The 16,157-nt window shown below is 45.6% G+C and overlaps 1 protein-coding gene across 5 annotated transcripts in view; it reads left to right on the forward strand.

Annotated features, from left to right (window-relative positions):
* The window catches only part of RNF157 (ring finger protein 157), a 99,803-nt gene that overhangs the window by 72,172 nt on the left and 11,474 nt on the right, over positions 1 to 16,157 (forward strand). For 3 of the 5 annotated variants that reach the window (XM_008011673.3, XM_008011676.3, XM_073005006.1), the window contains exons 4-17: positions 1,453 to 1,599; positions 2,040 to 2,157; positions 2,780 to 2,846; positions 3,767 to 3,810; positions 5,167 to 5,214; positions 7,346 to 7,417; positions 7,962 to 8,121; positions 8,317 to 8,429; positions 10,750 to 10,988; positions 11,825 to 11,933; positions 13,677 to 13,788; positions 14,263 to 14,435; positions 14,681 to 14,746; positions 15,877 to 15,925. In XM_008011673.3, the coding sequence (XP_008009864.1) occupies positions 1,453 to 1,599; positions 2,040 to 2,157; positions 2,780 to 2,846; positions 3,767 to 3,810; positions 5,167 to 5,214; positions 7,346 to 7,417; positions 7,962 to 8,121; positions 8,317 to 8,429; positions 10,750 to 10,988; positions 11,825 to 11,933; positions 13,677 to 13,788; positions 14,263 to 14,435; positions 14,681 to 14,746; positions 15,877 to 15,925 (1,517 nt within the window). The remainder of the gene's footprint in view (positions 1 to 1,452; positions 1,600 to 2,039; positions 2,158 to 2,779; positions 2,847 to 3,766; positions 3,811 to 5,166; positions 5,215 to 7,345; positions 7,418 to 7,961; positions 8,122 to 8,316; positions 8,430 to 10,749; positions 10,989 to 11,824; positions 11,934 to 13,676; positions 13,789 to 14,262; positions 14,436 to 14,680; positions 14,747 to 15,876; positions 15,926 to 16,157) is intronic. The other 2 variants (XM_073005005.1, XM_008011675.3) reach the window with 1 other exon arrangement.

The following is a 16,157-nucleotide window of genomic DNA, read 5'->3' on the forward strand; positions in this document are numbered from 1 at the left end:
ATTATAGGAAGAAAACTTGAAATATTCTAGAAAGCAGAGCAAAAATCCAGAGAGAAGGAAAATAGAAGAAGAAAGATACAAGTAATAGAGCACCCATTTAGAAGGTCTGACATCCAACTAACGGGTTCTACAGAGAACAGAGGATATAAAAGGAAGGAAATCATCAGTGACACAGAATTTAAGAAAATTTCTCAGAAGCAGAGGGTACAAGTTTCTAAATGGAAAGGACCACCAAGTGCCCACACAGTGGATGAGAAAGAGGACTGTCTGTAAGCTTTCAGAAGAAGGATCAGCAGTTGGAACGACTTCAGACTTCTTGGGGACAATGCTGGGAGGTGAAAAATAAGGCAGCGAAAAGGCTTTCAGTGTCTTTTAGAAATTATTTATAATCTAGAATACTTTGCTCAGCCAAACTTTGAATGAAGTGTGAATGTTGAATAAAAGCTCTCAAAAGTTTATTTCCCAACACACCCTTTTTCAGGAAGCTGGTAGAACACATGCTCCACTGATACAAAAGAATAACCCAAGACAGAGGAAGACATGAGGTACAGGAAACATGAGCTTCTACAGGAGGACAGAGGCAAAAGAGACCCACCAGGATGATGGAGGGGGAGAGATTCCAGGGTGGCGGCTGGGAGCCAGGTGCAGAGGGCCAAGTACAGATGGGAGCAAGTCCAAGGGACCTCCTCAGTAAGATGAAATGAATAGACCACTTGGTGCATCTGAACATCTTGAGAGATTTAGCCCCAGAGAACTTGGGTTGGAATTTGTGATGAGTACATAGAAAACTATGCAACTGGAAAAAAAGAAAAAAAAGGGTGAGCACTAATTAAGAAAAAGTTAGGCAGGAAAAGAAAAATAATCATAGATTATATGTTTATATAATCACAGTAATACAGACACAAATGTACTGGACTATTATAATAAAATTATGATGTAGCTATACTGTGGGGATGGGGGAGTTCCTATATGGAGCAGAATGAGTAAAGAGAAAGAAATCCTTGTTTCTATAGTAGGAAACCCATAGATAGTGCCTGAAACTGAAAAATCAAGAAGTAGTAACCCAAATACGTTTTTTAGAAATATGGGTAAATGCCAAAATGATCACTAAAAGTGGTGTCCTCTGAAGAGAAGGAAAGGGAAGAAGTAAGGCCTGCTATTTTTTGCCTTGAAGAAACTATTTAAACTACGTGATTAATAACTTTTATTAAAATAAAAACAAAACTGCCAAATGCACAATGATGTAGTGTAGCACTATGAAATATCAGAAGTAACCTGAGTGCCCAGCAATATTGGTCATGAAGCACTCTGTGATCATTCAGAATGAAGAGGTAGACCTATGCTTACGATCACTCAGAGAAGCCCACAATATATTGCTAAATTTTTTTTTTAAAGGTAAATTTTAAAATATTGATATGCTACCCTGCAAATGCTGAGTCTCTGGTTTTCTAGATGTACTGAGGAAGTGAAGAGCCCTGGAGAAGAGGCCAGCAAAGCTAAAGTCCACTACAATGTTGAGTTCACCTTTGACACAGATGCTAGGGTAGCCATCACCATCTATTACCAGGCCACGGAAGAGTTCCAGAATGGTATTGCCAGGTAAGATCAGGAGACCAGGTGAGCCACTTCCTTCCCAGATGGGTAGAGTCCATGTCTTATCCACTCAGCAAAGGTGGAAAACATTCTTTTTCTGCAGCCAGATGAGATCTGGTTCCTGAATAGATTTTCTTCTACAAAGCCCTACCCTTTACCTTTTCCCTTCAAATTGTGCCATCTTGGTATAGTGGCAAATGGTGGTATAGTCCTTCAGGTCCTTAAGGACTGTTAAAAATCTAGTAAGCTACCTTTCTTTGGATGTGTGGGTTGAATAGAAAAGTTCAACATTGCCAAGCAAGAGCAAAGGAAATGGATTATAAAGGACCCTTTCTTCTCTTCGCTAGAGCCTATTGATAATTGAGAACAGGCATGAGCAGAGGAAGTTGTCAGACCCATCTGTGCCAGATACTGACTTTTGCTTTGCCTCCTACTTGTATCAATAGCTACATTCCCAAAGACAACAGCCTCCAGTCGGAGACTGTGCACTACAAGCGAGGAGTGTGTCAGCAGTTCTGCCTGCCCTCCCACACTGTGGATCCCTCTGAGTGGGCCGAAGAGGAGGTGAGCTACCTTTGGGGAGGGTTTCCCACATCGACTCAGAAGAGCCTAGGGGCTACTTAGGACCCCGGCCAACAGCAAAGGGGCTGCTCAGACACTTGAAGGCCAAGCTTACCTTTCAGTCTTGTGACTTCATCACGTCCTTTTAAAGCTCTGCTTATTTTGCATCAAGGATATACTTGACTTTGTTAATTTTTCCATTCCCTAGGAATGGAAATAGCCCATTAGCATAGGATACTTTGAGAAAGCCATGCTCAAAGAAAAAAAAAAAAAAAACCTATAGGTGAGAAGGCCTTATTTACATCTATGAGATTTTTAAAAAGAAGCTGATTCACCTAGGATACTTTGAGAAAGCCATGCTCAAAGGAAAAAACAAACAAACAAACAAACAAAAACCTATAGGTTAGAAGGCCTTATTTACATCTATGAGATTTTTAAAAAGAAACTGATGGCCCTCATTTAACAAACTTGGGTAATTAACAAGGCTGACGAGGAGCCTTGTTAATGAGGAGCAGAAATGAGATTAATGCTTGACAGTATCGCCCTTTCTGAGATTAACTGTGCCATCTAAATGTGTTAAGTCCCCCCCCTTTTTTTTTTTTTCTTTCCTTTTCTTTCCCTTCAGCTTGGCTTTGATCTGGACAGAGAAGTTTACCCTCTAGTGGTACATGCCGTGGTGGATGAAGGAGACGGTAGGGGCGATTTGTGTCCTCTTTGGCTGTGCACACTGCTCTTTTGTGGCATATTCCTGGGAGCAGCTGTGGCCCCAGAACAACATGCCTTCTTTGTGGGTGTTTGTGACTGTGAGTCAGGCAGTCTCTGCATCCTCTCACATCTGTGACTCCAAGCTCCTGGGCGGATGTGAAAAGTGTGGGTTTGGCTGGGCACAGTGGCTCACACATGTAATCCCAGCAGTTGGGGAGGCCGAGGCAGGTTTGGATCACCTGAGGTCAGGAGTTCGAGACCAGCCTGGGCAACATGGTGAAACCCTTTCTCTGTTAAAACTACAAAAATCAGCTGGGCATGGCAGTGTGCGCCTATAATCTCAACTACTTGGGAGGCTGAGGCAGGAGAATCATTTGAACCCAGGAGGCGGAGGTTGCAGTGAGCTGAGATTGCACCACTGCACTCCAGCCTGGGTGACAGAGTGAGACTCAGTCTCAAAAAATGTGGCTTAGCTGGGTGTGGTGGCTCATCCCTGTAATACTAGCACTTTGGGAGGCTGAGGCGGGCAGATCACCTGAGGTCAGGAGTTCGAGACCAGCCTGGCCAACGTAGTGAAACCCCATTTCTACTAAAAATACAGAACATTAGCCAGGCATGGTGGCTCATGTCTGTAATCCCAGATACTTGGGAAGCTAAGGCAGGAGAATTGCTGGAACCCGGGAGGTGGAGGCCACAGTGAACCAAGATCATGCCACCGTACTCCAGCCTGGGCAACAGAGCCAGACTTTGTCTCAAAAAAAAAAAAAAAGTGAGGGTTATATAACATGCCCCTTCTAGGGACAGACTGGCACATTTGGTTTGCCAGATTGCAGGGAATTGGGGAAGGTCATGGGCATCAAGGTGGACTGTTTGGGCTTCTTCACTCACATGCCTTTGTTTCTTTCAGAGTATTTTGGCCATTGCCATATACTGCTGGGGACTTTTGAGAAGGTGAGTGACTTTAGAGGGCCTCGCTTTATTCCCTTTAGCCCTTTCTTTCGTGTGAGATACATGTAACCCCTGTTTGGTGGGTCCCTGAGCTCAGCAGAATGGATCTGGCTTTAGAGGCTATGATGGTGACAGAACATCGCTTTGGGGGCTACGCTTGGGTGTAGGTCCAGCCCTGCCATCAGCTTGCTACAGGACCTTCAACTCCTTAGGCCTCAGTCTCCTTAAAATGAAAGGGTTAGACTGAGTCAGACGCGGTAGCTCACGCCTGTAATCCCAGCACTTTGGGAGGCCAAGGTGGGTGAATCACTTGAGGCCAGGAGTTCGAGGCTAGCCTGGGAAACATGGCAAAACCCTGCCTCTGTTAAAAATATAAAAATTAGCCAGGCGTGGTGGCGGGCACCTGTAATCCCAGCTACTCAGGAGGCTGAGGCAGGAGAATTGCTTGAACCTGGGAGGTGGAGGTTGCAGTGAGCTGAGATGGCGCCACTGCACTCCAGCCTGGGCGATAAAGTGAGGCTCTGTCTCAAAAAGAAAGAAAGAAAGAAAGAAAGGGTTACACTGGATAGTTGTAAGACCTTTAAAGAATTAGGATTGTATAATTCTACTCTGAGAGTGTCCAGGAACATGTGTACAGTAGTCCCCCCTTATCCTCAGGAGATACGTTCCAAGACCCCCAGTGGATGTCTGAAACTGCAGATCGTACAGAACCCTCATATACACTATGGTTTTTCATATACTTCATCCACACCTATGATAAAGTTTCATTCATAAATTAGGCAAAGTAAGAGATTAAGAATAGTAAACTAAAACAATTATAACTATAAGGTAATAAAAGTCTGAAAGTCATCTTTCTGTCTCAAAATATCTTACTGTATGTAATATTTTCAGACAGTGGTTGATGGTGGGTAACTGAAACCATGGAAAATGAAACTGCAGATAAGGAAGGGTGACTGTGGCCGGGCGCGGTGGCTCAAGCCTGTAATCCCAGCACTTTGGGAGGCCGAGACGGGTGGATCACGAGGTCAGGAGATCGAGACCATCCTGGCTAACATGGTGAAACCCCGTCTCTACTAAAAAATACAAAAAACTAGCCGGGCGTGGTGGCGGGCGCCTGTAGTCCCAGCTACTCGGGAGGCTGAGGCAGGAGAATGGCGTAAACCCGGGAGGCGGAGCTTGCTGTGAGCTGAGATCCGGCCACTGCACTCCAGCCTGGGCGACAGAGTGAGACTCCGTCTCAAAAAAAAAACAAAAACAAAAAAAAAGGAAGGGTGACTGTAACTGGGAGATGTAACAGAAGAATACCTGGAGCTTTATTACCCTCCCTTCCTTGTCAAAACTTTCATATTTTCATTCCAGCACACAGATGGAACTTTCTGTGTCAAGCCCCTCAAACAGAAACAAGTAGTAAGTATTTGAAGACCGCAGACTGTTAGTGTTAGGGTCCTTCCTTCCTTTTATTCTTTCCTTTCTTCTTCTCTCTCCCTCTTTTTTTTGTTTTTGTTTTTGTTTTTGTTTTACTTTTTGCTAAGTCTCTCCTTTTCTTTTTCTTCTTTTTTTTTTAATCAAAGAAGAAAAGAAAAAAAGGGAGTGCTTTTGAATGTTACAAGCTATTACAAACGACTTGGGTGGCCTGAAAGGAATGCTGATTTTTGATGTCTTCATTGTTCCAGAAGTGTTGGTGTTGAGGGAGCCTTTATCTGAGTAAAGGACTTGAGAAATGAAAGAACAAGATTTATTTCCCAACACTGGGTTTAGGGAGAACTCTTTTTATTTAAAATGCCAGAGTGAGAAATATTTCAAGCAAAAGGATAAGCATTAGGGTCCAGTTTGGGGTAATTAGAGTCATTGGCTTAATTTATCCATTCCTTTTCTAAAATTCAAAGTTGGCCATTCTTCCTCTTGCAGAATGATCAGCACCTTGTGCATATGTCTGCTAAAAGTCCCAGCCCCTGCCATGTGCCAGCACTTTTCTTTCCACTTTTATAGAGGTAGGAGGAGACATCATTGGAAGGAGAGAGAGTGGTGCCAGTGGCATTGGCAAGGGAGGGTGGGTGAGGGGTAGGTCATCTCAAGGAGGGTGTAGAGCAGCTGGGTAGGAGGCAGGGCTGGGCTTCGTCAAGGCTCAAAGAAAAGCCTCCCTGCAGATGGGTGATAGATATCTGAAATTCTATACTATCCATTCTTTTAGGTTAATTATTTGCCTTTCTTTTAATGAGGTCAGTAATAAGAATATCTTTGTATAAATTAGTTTTCCAATATAATCACTACATGAAAACAAGTTTTAAGAGCAGACGAGGAAACAGATCCTGAGTCCAGGGCACTACCTGGGCAGGCCAGGCCTTGGTGAGTTGCCTCATGGGGGAAGGCCTGGTTCTCCAGGAGGCCTGGATGGGATGGAAAGGTTCGTGTAGCTAGAGGAAAATGGTTTGTCCATTTTCCTCTTGTTAGATTGGCATTAGCAATAGACTATCAAACTGGAGAGTGGGATATAAAATCAGAGACAGGCTATGTCTTAGAGGAAGGGATGGCTAAGAAACAGGTGAGGCAAAAGAGCGTGCTCCTAAAAGTAAATGGGGCAGGGCCAACTTAGGCACTGACATGGGCCAGGTTAGTGGGAGTGGGATTGGGCCTTGGTAGTTGGGGTTTTAAGAAACAGGGCTGGCCGGGCTTGGTGGCTCATCCCTCTAATCCTAGGGCTTTGGGAGGCTGAGGCAGGTGGATCACTTGAGGTCAGGAGTTTGAGACCAGCCTGGCCAACATGGTAAAACCCCATCTCTACCACAAAATACAAAAATTAGCCAGGCATGGTGGTATATGCCTGTAATCCCAGCAACACAGGAGGCTGAGACAGGAGAATCGCTTGAACCCAGGAGGCGGGGGTTGCAGTGAGCCAAGATGGTGCCACTGCACTCCAGCCTAGATGACAGAGCAAGACCCTGTCTCAAAAAAAAAAAAAAAAAAAGGAAAGAAATAAAGAAACAGGGCCAAGTGGTGTAATTTTGCTGCATGTTGGGGATGGGGTGGCTTCATGGTATGGGGTACACACCATTAGCCTCTCCCTCAAGATCTTGCTATGGCCCTTTGCTTTCATGTTTTTCCCTTCCCATCTTTTTCCTTGCCAATTTCTTCTTCTTTTTCTCCTTTCTATTCCTTTATTTTTATAATGTCTGAACTCAAATTGGATTACATAGCAAATGCCTATGTTTTAATGCATACCCTTTCATCCTTTTTCTAGTCTATGCCTTCTTAATTGTCCATAATAGTAAGCTGCAGTGCAAGTATTATTATTGTATTTGTGAACTTTTGTGTTCCCTATTGTATATAATGATGGGTGAATTAAATATTTGATTTTCTTTCTCCTCTCAAATAGAAAACATAAGTAAATAAAAGCATCCTTTACTTATCTAGGCCTTTGATTTTTTTCATTATGAATCAGTAGTCCTTGGTTACCGAAAGAGGTAAGAGGGGAGGGAGTTCCCACTCTTGTCTCTCAGTAGAGACAGCCTGTCCTTGAACCTTTCTATTTGCTGTTCAGGTAGACGGGGTCAGCTACCTCCTTCAGGAGATCTATGGAATTGAGAACAAGTACAACACACAAGATTCTAAGGTAAGTTTTATCCAAAATTCTGAAGGTACTCTTTCCAGGAGGCCAAGTGAGAAATTATGAGCCAGCGTCCAGGTATTTAGCACGCCAAACTCTGAAATCAGTTAGGTCTTAGAAGGGTATTTCCTTGTTCCTCATTTCAGATCATTATGCTTTTACCACTTGGGAAATGAGAAAAGTAGGCTGGTTTGGCTTTGTTCTGCCACAGAGCTCTGTCCAACTCGGTTTCCACCAGGGTCCTTTCTTTACTCCTTTTCTTTTATCTTTGTGGTCCCCTAGGTCCCTTCAGCTGAGACTTGAGAGAGGCCTAGCTCCGAGCCTCATAGGAGCTCGAGTGGTTAGTCTTGTCCTCTCAAATTTAGATAAACACTTCCCAGAAGCAGTGAAGCTAAGTGTGTGGACGCACTGGGTAAACGACAAAGTCCAATGTCAATGCAGATTTTGTTCTTATTACTTATCCTAGCTCTTTAGCCACACTGCCTTGTCTGTAAAGTATGGGACAGGAAGGGCTTTGTGACACTGGCTAAATTGCTTTCTCCTCGACCAGGTGGCTGAAGACGAAGTGAGTGATAACAGTGCCGAGTGTGTGGTGTGTCTCTCGGATGTCCGGGACACCTTGATTCTGCCCTGTCGCCACCTCTGCCTCTGTAACACCTGTGCAGACACCCTGCGCTACCAGGCCAACAACTGCCCCATCTGCCGACTGCGTAAGCCCCAGAGCAGCAGGGGGACTGGTGGGTGGGAGAGAGGACAAGAGGACATTTACAAAACACTGAAGCATGTGCTGCTGCTGGATCTGACAAACGGATACGCGCTGGGAGGGATCATGGTTTCTGTCTGGGCTCTTGTTCATCCTTAATCCTGCATCAGGATGTCCTGATTGCCTGTTTTCTTCTTCACAGCCTTCCGGGCACTGCTTCAGATCCGAGCCATGAGGAAAAAATTGGGCCCTTTGTCCCCAACCAGCTTTAACCCCATCATCTCATCCCAGACATCTGACTCTGAAGAGCATTCGGTAAGTTGGGCTCGGAACCACGGCCCCTCTGAAGCAAATGCCTCATTGGCTTTTTTAAACCTTTCATGCTTTTCTATGTGGCATTGCAGCAAGGAATTAGACCTGGGCATGCTGCAGTATTTAGCAGCCCAGCTGAGAGCATGTGTTACAACCAAATTATTACTGTGGAAGATTGAGTACAGGTCATGAAAACCTCCCTTTTCCTCTTTGGGAACTTGGTGTCCAGTTAATATTTACCATTCCTAGAGCCATCTGCTTGCAGTTTCACTCCAGCGAGGTTCAACTCCAACTCCCTCAGGCAGAAACAATGGAACGATTATTTTGGATTTAAATACAATTTATTATCTTTATTCAAATCCTCAAAGAAAGTAACTGTTTTTCTTTATCCTGTTTTGTGGCCTCAGTGCCTGAGATAAAGTGACCTCAGTTTCCTAGTGTAAGTGCTGATATTAGAGTGAAACCTCAAAGCTTTGCAGTTAAAGAAGAGCAGATACTGTCTTTCTTTAGATTAACGCACTGCTGGGAGAGATGATTATTCAGTGAATGGTATTGGGATAATTAGTTAGCTATTCCAGGAGGAAAGATCAGTTTAGCACTTTACTCCTTACCAAATAAATTCCAGCTGGAGTAACTAATTAACTATATTAAAAGCATCAAACCAAACAAACATTACAGCAAACCAAACCAAACAAAACATTCAAAACCTAGAATAAATTGGCCGGGCGCGGTGGTTCACGCCTATAATCCCAGCACTTTGGGAGGCCGAGGTGGGCGGATCACAAGGTCAGGAGATCGAGACCATCCTGGTTAACATGGTGAAACCCCGTCTCTACTAAAAAAAAAAAATACAAAAAATTAGCTGGGTGTGGTGGCGAACACCTGTAGTCCCAGTTATTCGGGAGGCTGAGGCAGGAGAATGGCCTGAACCCGGGAGGCGGAGCTTGCAGTGAGCGGAAATTGCGCCACTGCACTCCATCCAGCCTGGGTGACAGAGCGAGACTCCGTCTCAAAAAACAAAACAAAACAAAAACCTAGAATAAATTATAGACGATTGTTTAGTTGACTTTAGATTGGAAAGGATTCTCTAAGCTTGAAAGCAAGAGCCATACATTTTACTACCTAAAAAGTTTAGCACGTCAGAGGTCTAAAAGGTCACCAAAATTAAAAGTTAGACAACAAATAGTAGTTTTTTAAAAAAGTATTTACAATGTATGTATCAGAGGAAAAGCTAATGTCTTTGCCATAGTTCATATCGAATAATACAGTAGATTAATGGGCAAAGGGCATAAACAAAACATACTCAACATAGAGTTTTTCAAAAAGTTCAGCCACATTAAAAATCAATGATATGCGAATATGAGAATACCATTTTCCAACTTTCAAATTTTAAAAACTTTTTTTTTAGTGATTCTCCCTGCTTTCAGGGAAGCAGTCAGAATAGTTCTTCTGTATTACGTACAGGAGTGTAACTAGAAAAGGCACTGAAAGAAACAAAACAGTGGAAAACAGCAGTATATAGCAAGAGCCTTAAAAACATTTATACCTCATCATCTAAGAGCTAATAATTTAACAACAAGAAGATAATTTGAAAAAAAAGGCATTCAAGGATGTTCATCAAAACTTGTTTACAATAGGATGTGTTAGACACAACTAGATACACAGCACTAGGAGAATAGTTAGAAAACTTAGGGGATCTGTAAGAAGGGGACATATATGAAGAGGCTTCAGAAACGAAGGAAAATATTTATGTTCTGGCCAGGCATGGTGGCTCACATCTGTAATCCTAGCATTTTGGGAGGCCAAGGCAGGCGGATCGATTGAGACCAGGAGTTCAAGATCAGCCTGGGCAACACAGTGAGATCCCATCTCTATTTTTTAAAAAAGAGGAAAGTATAATAAAATAAGCAGAATATAAAATTGTTATTTACAGATTGATCAAAACTCTGTAAATAGTACACAGAAAAAAATGGGAAGAAGAGACACCAGAATGCTAACAAAAGTCACTTTGGTGATTTGATTACTGGTGATTTTTTTTCCTAATTTTTTTCCTAATAATGTATTTTCCAAATTTTCTATAATTAACATATTTCTGTTATAATCAGAAAAAAAATAAAGATTATTAAGAAAAAGCTTACCAATAAGCAGGATCTACAATGTGTAGTTCTTTGATATTTCATCTCTGCCTCTAGTACAGTTGTTCTTACCAAACCCCCCAAGAACAGATATAAAACATTTTTTTCTGTGTAGAGTAAGTAGCATAATCATGTCATAAAACAAAAAGGACCTAACTGATTTTTCAACCTGTCTCTGATTCCCCTAGTCCTCAGAGAATATTCCACCAGGCTATGAAGTAGTATCTCTTCTGGAGGCCCTCAACGGGCCCCTCACCCCATCCCCAGCAGTTCCTCCACTTCACGTGCTTGGAGATGGCCACCTCTCAGGAATGCTCCCTTCGTATGGCAGTGATGGCCACCTGCCCCCTGTCAGGACGATCTCACCTCTTGACCGCCTGTCTGACTGCAGCAGCCAGGGACTCAAACTCAAAAAGAGTCTCTCCAAGTGAGTAGCCAGTGCTCCACAGTATTGCCCCCAGAATCCATGATGAGATGTTTCAACTCTCCTTGGTGCTGGCCCACATCCTGGGGCCTTAGGGCAGAGTAACCCTCTGGGCTGTTCCCAGAGCTGCTTGTGGGAAGGTTATCCCTTCTGTTAAGAGATGAAAATAAGATGGTATGTAGACACTTAGGAAAATTCTGATGAGACAAATCTCTTATGTATTCTTTTTGTTTTCAAGGATAGGGGATGGGTTGTAGGGAAGAGGACATTGAACACTGTGGATAGGGCCATCTAGGCCCCTGGGAGCACTGCTTAGTCCAAAGACTGAAGGAACCTTGTGATCCATCTCTCTTAAACATCTAAGTCCAGCTAGGTACAAATCGTGACAAGGTTTCTGTGGCAGAGTAAAGCAGAGGGTATTTTACAGATGAAAATATTGAGACCCTGTAAACAGCTGTGGTTTTTCCCAAGTTTAGACAGCAAGTCATCAAAGGAGCTAAAGGTAAAACTTAGCGCTTCTGACAGCCAAAAGAGGTCTACATCCCTCCCTGGTTCTCTTTTCTACTTCCCTAGTCCTACTTAAGATTTGGGTTTTGAGCCAGGCAAGTTAGCCTAGACCTACTCAGCTACTCAGGAGGCTGTACTCCTCCTCTCTTAAAGACGTCAACAAGAGGATCGCTGAAGCCCAGGAGTCTGAGTCCGGCCTGGGAAACATAATGAGACCCTATCTCAAAAAATAAAGAAAACAGATTTAGGTTTTCCCCTCAGCTCCCCTTGCAGTATGTACTGTTCTTTAAATGGACGTTGGATACAGCTGCTTTTCCACTGGACTCCTATAGATCCATTTCCCAAAACTCTTCCGTGCTGCATGAAGAGGAAGATGAGCGTTCCTGCAGTGAGTCGGAGACACAGCTCTCTCAGAGACCATCAGCTCAGCATCTCGGAGAGGTAATTGACATTCCTCTCCTCTTCTTGGGTGTTAACTCCAGGAACTTTCCTCCTACCTGCATGGCTCGTCAGGTCCCTCTGCTCTCATTCACTTATCAGACACCTTTTCAACGCCCTCTGAGGCAGTGGCAAAGATTTCACTGGATTCATGCATTCAACAGTATATGCAGCCTGTGTTATTTGCCAGGCACTGTGCTATATGCTGAGTATAGTAGCTGGGACACAACAAAAGTCCCTGCCCTCATAACATATTCTTGCTAGCTGGGGTGAGGGTGGGGGACACAAAAGACAATAAGTAAAAAAATACACGTGTGCCAGGTGGGGCTGTGGATCAGCGTGTGTGACATGTGGGAAGGGAGTGTCACAGCTGGAAGTGGGGGCTGCCATTCTTAAAAAGCGGTCCAGGAGCCGAGACCAAGGGAAGTGTGAGAGCTAGCTATGCAGATATACGAGGAGAGAGGGCCCTAGGCCTGGGAATAGCAAGGAGAAAGCCCTGAGGGTAATTGGGGGGTGCCAGGAGGCCCAGGTGGAGGAATGGAAGAGAAGGCTGGAATTTTCTACTCTGTGTGTCCCACAGAGACCTCACATAACAAAGGTTTATGCAGCTTCTCTCTGTAGGGCACTGAGCTAGGTAGAGTGGGGCATAGAAAGGTAAATAAAGTGGTCCCTGCTCTTAGGTGCTCAGGTCTGGCCGGGACAGGACATATACATGGGAATAGCATGTGCCTGGCACATCATTGTTGCTCAGTAAGTATGTGTTAAATGACTGAGTAAACTTTATAGAAAAGCAGTGTGCCCAAAACAGAGACAATAAATTGCTGTGTCAGAGATGGACAAGATCATTGTAAGTGGAGGAAATCAGAAAATGTGTTACGACGGAGTAGCATTTTAGCTAAACCTTGAAGTTTTTTAGATATGAAAAAGGTGAGAGAAACATCCATGTGGAGAGGACAGTGCATGCAAAGGCACAGAGCAGGAAGTCGGGGCTCGGAGCAAGCCAGGGGCACGGTGAGCACTTCGTTTCCCAAAGGCCCACCTGACCGCAGTATGCAGCGTGGACTAGACAGGAGACAGACCCAGCCAGGAAAGGGCTTCGGTAGCCCAGGCAAGAAGGACTGCCTGAACTAAGACAAAAGAGAAGCACTTGGAGGAAAGGGAAGGGATTATGGAGACACAGTTCATAGAACTTTGCATCTGCCTCGGATGGGTGAGGCTGTGCACCCAGATGCCTGGCAGATAGGGGCTGGGATCAGAGATGGAGGCGTGGGAGGAGCAGCAGGCTGGGGAGCAAGGTGGTGTTTGTATCAGAAAGCAGCTGGGCAGGAGTTAACTGGGGTCTGTGTGGAGATACCCTGCAGGCAGGAAGGCCTCTGCTGTCTTTGTGTGCTTTTGCCTCAGAAGGAAAGCTGATCATAATCCTGGGGAAACCTGGGGTGTCCCCATGTCACAGCTGCAGGGTGACCTGTGTCACCCGAGCTGCATCTTTGTATGGCCGCAGCAGATGCTGTGCCCTGGGCAGGAGGTATTGACTGAAGTGTGTGCCTCCCCTGGGAGGCAGTCATTCCAGGCTTGGGCTGAGAAGTGAGGACGGAAGAGAGAAGCTGCGGCCTCTGCATGCCACTCAGTCCCTCCCAGTGTCGCCTTTCCTCCTCATCTCTACCCAGACCTCCGCCCTGACCCCTTCCTCCAGCACAGGTGACTTGCACTTGCTCCATGTCCTGTTGTGTCCCCCACACCCCCCAGGAATGTGGTGTGACTCCAGAAAGTGAGAATCTCACCTTGTCGTCATCTGGAGCTATTGACCAGTCGTCTTGTACAGGGACGCCTCTGTCGTCCACTATTTCCTCCCCAGAAGGTACATGAGGAGCAGGGAGTGGCTGCATGTCCTACCCCCTTACCCAGCCCACAGTGTCCTGGTGTTTCCTCTGGGAAGGGACATGGGAGTGGCAAGCTAATACCTGGACTGCATGACAAGTAGGCCCTGGCTTGAGAGGGAAGAGGACTTGCTTTCCTACCATGGGTTAGCGGGCTTGCCTGTAGCTAGCGGGGTGTCGGTTCTCTCAGCCCCAGTCCTGCTGTCATGAGGTTTCCTTTAGCATGATGACAGGGAAAAGCAAATGTCTTGTCCCCGAGGCTAAGTTCTGAGCTCTAAAATATAAAGGAGCAGAATTTTGGAAAACCGTAAACCTAAAACCACTTTTAGGGGAAGGCAAGATAAGGCCACTTCACTCCTCACTGCCTGAGTGCAGGGAGAGGGCTCTGCTCCCCAGAAAGCTTGCAGAAGCCCTGCCTGACCTCCAGGCTCCTTCCCCATCCCCTGTCTCCAAAGGCCCTGCCAGCAGCAGCTTGGCCCAGTCTGTCATGTCCATGGCATCCTCCCAGATCAGCACCGACACCGTCTCCTCCATGTCTGGCTCCTACGTCGCCCCTGGCACTGAAGAGGAGGGAGAGGCTCTCCCTTCCCCCCAGTCTGCCAGCAGGGCCCCCTCAGAAGAAGGAGAGGTAAGGGAAGGGACGGGAACCGCCCTGGCTTCTCTGTTCTTTGCATACATGTCCAAAGTAGCATAACCAAAGGTCTGCCGTGCATAGCTGCAAAACGCCCCAAAATGCCAGGAGTGCCACAGAAAACAAGGCATTCCCTTAGGTCTGACCCTCCTACTTGACAACAAGTTTGTACTGAAGAAGGTTTGGGTTTGCTGTCACGAGAGCTTGATGGAAGAGCCTGTAAAAACTGTGCTCTTCTGCAGGGGCTGCCAGTGGAGTCTCCAGACAGCAACTTTGCTGGCCTCCCAGCTGGAGAGCAGGATGCAGAGGTAACCCCAACAGCACGGAGTGGTGCCCCTTCGCATAGCCAGAGGAGTGCTGGCCTTGGCTGGGGATGCCAATAAGGACCAGGGCCAGGAGGCTTTGCTGACGAAGTCTTCCTGGGGGACATGCCTAGATCAGTGAGAAGTAGAATATGGGTAGAGATGAGAGCAGCTGCACCAGGGCCTGTGGACTGTCCAGTGAGTGGGGCCACTGGTTCCCAGGGTCACTGGTGTAGAGTGAGTTCAAGAGGGAACTTTTCTTGCCAGCCCCTGGCCTTAAGAATGTATTGTCCGTCATTCCACTAGTATTTAATGGGGGACTGTGTCACAGGTGCTCATTGGTGCTGGGGCACATACAGACCTATACAGATCTGTGTGGCGAGGTTTCTGCCTACTCCCACCCACTGCACCTAGGAGCCCAGTCTAGCAGGCAGACAGGACCACAGTTCAGTGTGAGACGTGCCCTGACCATGGTGTGCTGTGGAATGCTGGCTCACAGGGAGAGGTCTAGAACTCTTCTTGAGCCAGCTACTCTCAATGGAGGATCTGGATGGGGTTTGAGATCTTAAGGAATGTCTCAAAGTCTTATGATCTCACAATTTGCTCTTTCATTTAGTAACTTTTACTTCTACCTTAGAGAAACGGTATCAATTTGCCGGGCGTGGTGGCACATGCCTGTAATCCCAGCTACTAGGGAGGCTGAGGCAGGAGAATCACTTGCACCTGGGAGGTGGAGGTTGTGGTGAGCCGAGATCATGCCATTGCACTCTAGCCTGGGCAACAAGAGTGAAACTCTGTCTCAAAAAAAAAAAAAAAAAAAAAAAAACACACACACACACACACACACACAAGAGAAACAGTATCAGCTAAACTATTAACAAGGGTGTTCCTGACAGACCATTCTGAGCATGTATGGGTAATGTGGCTCGGATCTAATCCCTATAGGCAGACGGTGCCTCACCAAGCAAAATCTGCCTCTACTCAGCCTCTCAGGCATATTAAACACAGATGGAAATATATGCTGTGAACGTAGGCCCTGGAGTTAGATACCATTAGGATGATTAGTTCTGTCTTCAGCCAATCAGTTTACTCATTTTGCTGCTTTATAGACTCACAGGACCTTCCTTCTGTCCTAGGGAAATGATGTTATGGAGGAAGAGGATGGATCACCCACGCAGGAAGATGGTAAAAGATCTGGTCCTTTACTTCCTTTAGTTATCTTTCTTTCCTGGGTCTTCTTTAAGGGGTAAAGAAAAGGGTACCGGTATGACTCGGTGGCACTGCTCAGTTGTGTGGGACTGTTAAGGGAAAGGTCGTCGTCTTAGTGGTACATCAAAGCAAGCAGGGCATTGATGACCTCTATGACCTCCTCAGCTCTTTCTGGGTCTCAGAGCCATGGATGTCAGGTGCGGGTGCT

This window comes from Chlorocebus sabaeus, chromosome 16 (assembly GCF_047675955.1).
Source record: "Chlorocebus sabaeus isolate Y175 chromosome 16, mChlSab1.0.hap1, whole genome shotgun sequence".
Lineage (NCBI taxonomy): Eukaryota > Metazoa > Chordata > Mammalia > Primates > Cercopithecidae > Chlorocebus > Chlorocebus sabaeus.